General features: G+C 47.0%; 1 protein-coding gene across 1 annotated transcript in view; it reads left to right on the forward strand.

The window, feature by feature from the left end:
• Window positions 1-3,987, forward strand: part of FAM81B (family with sequence similarity 81 member B) — a 70,038-nt gene extending 66,051 nt beyond the window's left edge. The window contains 3 exon segments of the mRNA XM_003785983.3: window positions 344-479; window positions 2,030-2,225; window positions 3,854-3,987. Coding sequence (XP_003786031.3) covers window positions 344-479; window positions 2,030-2,225; window positions 3,854-3,987 — 466 coding nt within the window.
• Window positions 3,988-4,263: the final 276 nt, after the last annotated feature.

Below are 4,263 nucleotides of genomic sequence, written 5' to 3' on the forward strand. Positions count from 1 at the left end.
ACCACCTGCTAGCACCTCTGCAGGCTGTGGGGAGCACCAGGCCACGTGCTCCTGTCACCTGCTAGCATCTCTGTGGGCCATGGGGAGCCCCAGGCTACGTGCTCCCACCACCCCGGTGTGTGCATTTCAGGGCGTGTGGAGGGGTGTGGACAGGAGCTAGGCTGGACAGACTAAAGCTCAGGGCAGAGTCCTAGAGTGCACTCGCCTGTCTGCCCTTGCACACCTCCTAAGTACTTGAGTAGACACCCGGAGTCCTATCTCACAAAACTCAGACTTTTTCAACACTCAATTTCCGTTTTATGTTTAAATTCACTCATTAAAACAGAAAATCATTTTTCCTTAGGTTTAATTCGCTTTCCAGTAATCTGTATGAAGAAATGGACAACAATCAAAAATGGGCAGAAAACCAGTTCCTCAAATACCGAAAAGACCACCTGAGCCACATGAACGAGTGTCTGAAGGCGCTGCAGGAGAGAGTGGTGAGCGGCCGGCGGCCCACGGAGTCCAGGTGGCCGGGGGTTTGCACTGAGTAGGGCCTGCACGGTCGCACTTGGACGGTACAGCAATATTCAGGGCGACCGTGACAGCACGGTGGCCGAGGCCTGCCTGCTGGCCTTGTCCACCACTCCCCGACTCTGTGAATCTGTGTTTCTCACAGTGTGCTCCGCTCGGCCTGAGAGCTTTAGGTACAGGCTGCCAGTACCGGCCCAAGTCCAGCAAGCTCCCCGCGCGGGCCACCCGCACTGCAAAGCTTGCACACTTATGCTGGGTTAAAGGGTTCCAAAGCACTGTTTTTTAGGTCAAGCATGTGACAATAGACCCCAGCTTTGGGGTGCGGCTGCCAAGGTATATGAGAAGTTCACTGACTTCAGGGGCCCCGCTCCTGCTACAGTGCACACATCCCGCCCAAGGGGCGTGCGGCGCAGGGCCACCTGCTCAGCGCTGCCGGTTCTGCAGATGAGGCAAATTAGAGAGGCTTAGCGTAGTGCTGAGCAGTCACGACTTACCTGGTTAGACCGACAGTTTAGGCATAAAAGTGCCCGTCAACAATACGTTACGATGGTAGAGGCGCTGTGATGCTAGATTATAAGCAGCCGAGAGATGGAGAGGGCAGAGAGAATGAAAAAGGCTGAACGGGGGACAAGGGGGATTCGAGCCTGGGAGAGATGAGTTGGGGACCGCCGCTGTGGTCTTAGATGGAGGGCTCGGCAGAGGCGGCTCAGTAAATCACGCCCCCAACCCTCACCTAAGTCTGTAAATAACCGCGGAGAAAGGATCCAACAGCTTCACACAGACAAAGGCGCGCAGCGAGCTCTGCGGCCCCCTCCACCCCGCCGGCTTGTGCTGGCTCCATCCTAGGAGAGGCGGCAGCGCCTGGGGACCAGGGGGCACCTGCAGGGATTGCACCTGCCACCTCGAGGAAGAGACAGACAGACAGGAATCTGCCATTGCTGAGGCAGGCAGGGCCAAGAGAGAACTGACGGGTCACACCCAGCTCCTGCTTCCGCATTCCCTGTAGGGAAGTGAGGAAAGGGGGATCAATTAGCTGAACTCTGTCTCTGCAGTCCCCACCCCTCCTGGAGAGTTTTTAAACCCTATCAATTCCTGAGCTCCTTCATAGACCAATCACATCAGAATTTCTGGGGCAGAGTATGACCCAGGTGATCTGAGGAACAACTAGCGGGGGGAGTCGCAGTTCCAGCTGGACCAGCCCAGGCAGGAGGCCGCCCCAGGGCGTCTGAAGTGCTCCTTTGCCAGACTTCCCGAAACACTAGACTAAAATTCCACATCCTGAAGGCATTGCACTTTCTTTCCTTCCCTAACAGGTAGAATTTCAGAAACCATAAAAGAACAAGTTTACAAAAGGATTAACTCTTATTTATGAACACAGTTTTAGACACAGAAAACTTGGTTTGAATTCTCATGCTTACCATGGAAAAGTGAATATTAAAAACATTTTCCTGAAGCTAAAATATAAGTCTACAGAAGTTTTCTGCTCAGCACTTTTATCATGTGATCTCTTTTATAGGAAAAATCTGAAAATAAAATGGAAGAGAAATGGCTGCACCTTTCAAGCGAATTAGAGAATTTCATCAATACACAGAAACAAGACACGGAGCTAAGCAAAGTAAAGCAGATGGAGAACAAATTGTCCAAGAAAATGAACCAAATGGAAAAGCAGATCTGGGGTGAACTAGAGAAAATGAAGAATGAGTATCATGTAGGTGAGCGGACGCCCCACTGAGCTCGGCACGGCTGGCTTTCCTGATACCTCAGCACTTTCTGCTTTGAGCTAACGACCAGGGATCAATCTCGTCACTAGTGCCTTTCTTGTGTATTTATCCAATTTTCCCTAAATATCCCCTAGAATGTCAGCATACCACTGGAAGGCGCATGAATAAGTTAACTTCCCTCTTTCACACTTGTCAGTGTCACAAGTCTGTCACTGCTCTGAGATGTTCTAGTCACTATGATCACAGACTCATGGAATTGTTAGACTTGGAAAGTCCTCAGAGATCACCAGATCTGACTTATAGGTATACCATGAAATTAAGAGCCTAAAACAAATGTCCCCTCATTGAACTGCAGATGATGAGCATGGACAGATGTCACCCTGGAGATTTGGCCTTTAGAAGTGAGAGAGATGAATTAGCAGAATCCAGGGTGATGGCAGCTTTTCGTCTTAAGAGGCTAATGGCAGCAGGTCCAGCCGAGCTAACATCAAAGAGGGTTCATTTGAAAGCCTCCTTGAACTAGTTAAAGGGAAGGGCGTGGGGAGGGTGCTGCAGAGCAGCCATCTGCCTGGAGCCACACTTCTGAGGGTATCACCAGGAATCAGAAGGGTACCTTTATAAAGCCCTGGCCCATTTTCTGTCCTCCAGATCCCAGAAAAATTCATGTGTAAATTCTATCAAACTTTGGTCCTACATAGAGATGCCTGGCAGGTGCCGCGGGAGGACATCATGGTCTCCTCCTGCCGGATGTTCCTGCCTTGTGGGTAAAATGTACTGCTTAGAAATTCAACCCTCACAACAGCCTCTCCTCCTAATCTCCCACCACTAAACCAAAATCATGAATTATCTGACCAAGAATCATCCAAACTTAACTGGTCTTTCATTTAAAACCCATGTTTTCTGCTTAACTAGCTGAGGTTTCATTTTGCATATTCCATTATAAATCCTCAGGATGAGCTGAAGGAGAATTTACAGTCTACATGTTTCTGCATTTTACTAAGAGTGACTGCTAGCAAAGGGGGACTTCAAATCAGTGGTTTGCTCCTTCATGCCTTTAATAAAACGTACTGAGACACAACCACGTGAAAGGCCCCTGTGAAGAAGAAACAGGCAGCAGCCTCAGAATTTTGAAGTTTGGTGGCCCTGAAGGACTAGACGTGCACAAGAGAGACATGGGGCGGGGTGGGGGGGGGCAGCCGCTCGGCAGGGCCCAGAGAGCTACTCTGAGAGAAGTTTTATAATCTCATCTGTTATCTACCTTTAATTTAGCAACAATAATAATAATAAAATATTACGTAAATCTCTTGTCAAAGTATACACAAAGAAGAAAATGTTTTAAATTTCCCTCTTGAGATACCAAATTATTTCATATATTCAGAAAGGGAGAGGGAAAATAATTAAAATTTCACAATGAAACCAGATACAAGTGAAACACTATTGCTAATGCATCTTCATGACAAGAAATGGATCAAATATAATTTTATATTGATCTTAATGGAATTTAATGTACTTTGAGTTAAATGACAATCAATTATGGCAGGACTGCTAATTAGCAACTTTTGTAAGAAGAAAAAAATGTTCCAATGCATTAAATATACCTATTCTCTTATCCCTCCCAGGATTTAAATCCATTCATGACTCGCTCAGCTCCCTCCAACAAATACAGAAAACAAAGATGGATTTAGAGAAATATAAAGTACAGAAGGACCTAAAGAAATTACAGCGTAAGATAGTGGAACTCCAGGAAGTATAAGCCTTCCTGGGCATCTTCTTTTTCACCAGCCAACGGGGTGGTTTGTTGGGAAAAGTTCTGCAGAAGAAAGCTTCTCCGGGATGTTCTGATGTCTCTCTGTTTCTTACCACCTTCTAAGGAGATGAATGTACCAGAAAAATAAACAAGAAAGCAAACATTTTGATGTCTTGATTTAATGAAAAAACTAAGGCCTTCCTCACAGATATGCCTTTTTATTTGCCTACGATACAAAAGGGCGATGTACATAATGTACGGGAGTGAGCAGACCCGGTTTAA

Source organism: Otolemur garnettii, unplaced genomic scaffold, assembly GCF_000181295.1.
Source record: "Otolemur garnettii isolate 467f Iridium unplaced genomic scaffold, OtoGar3 scaffold00017, whole genome shotgun sequence".
NCBI lineage: Eukaryota > Metazoa > Chordata > Mammalia > Primates > Galagidae > Otolemur > Otolemur garnettii.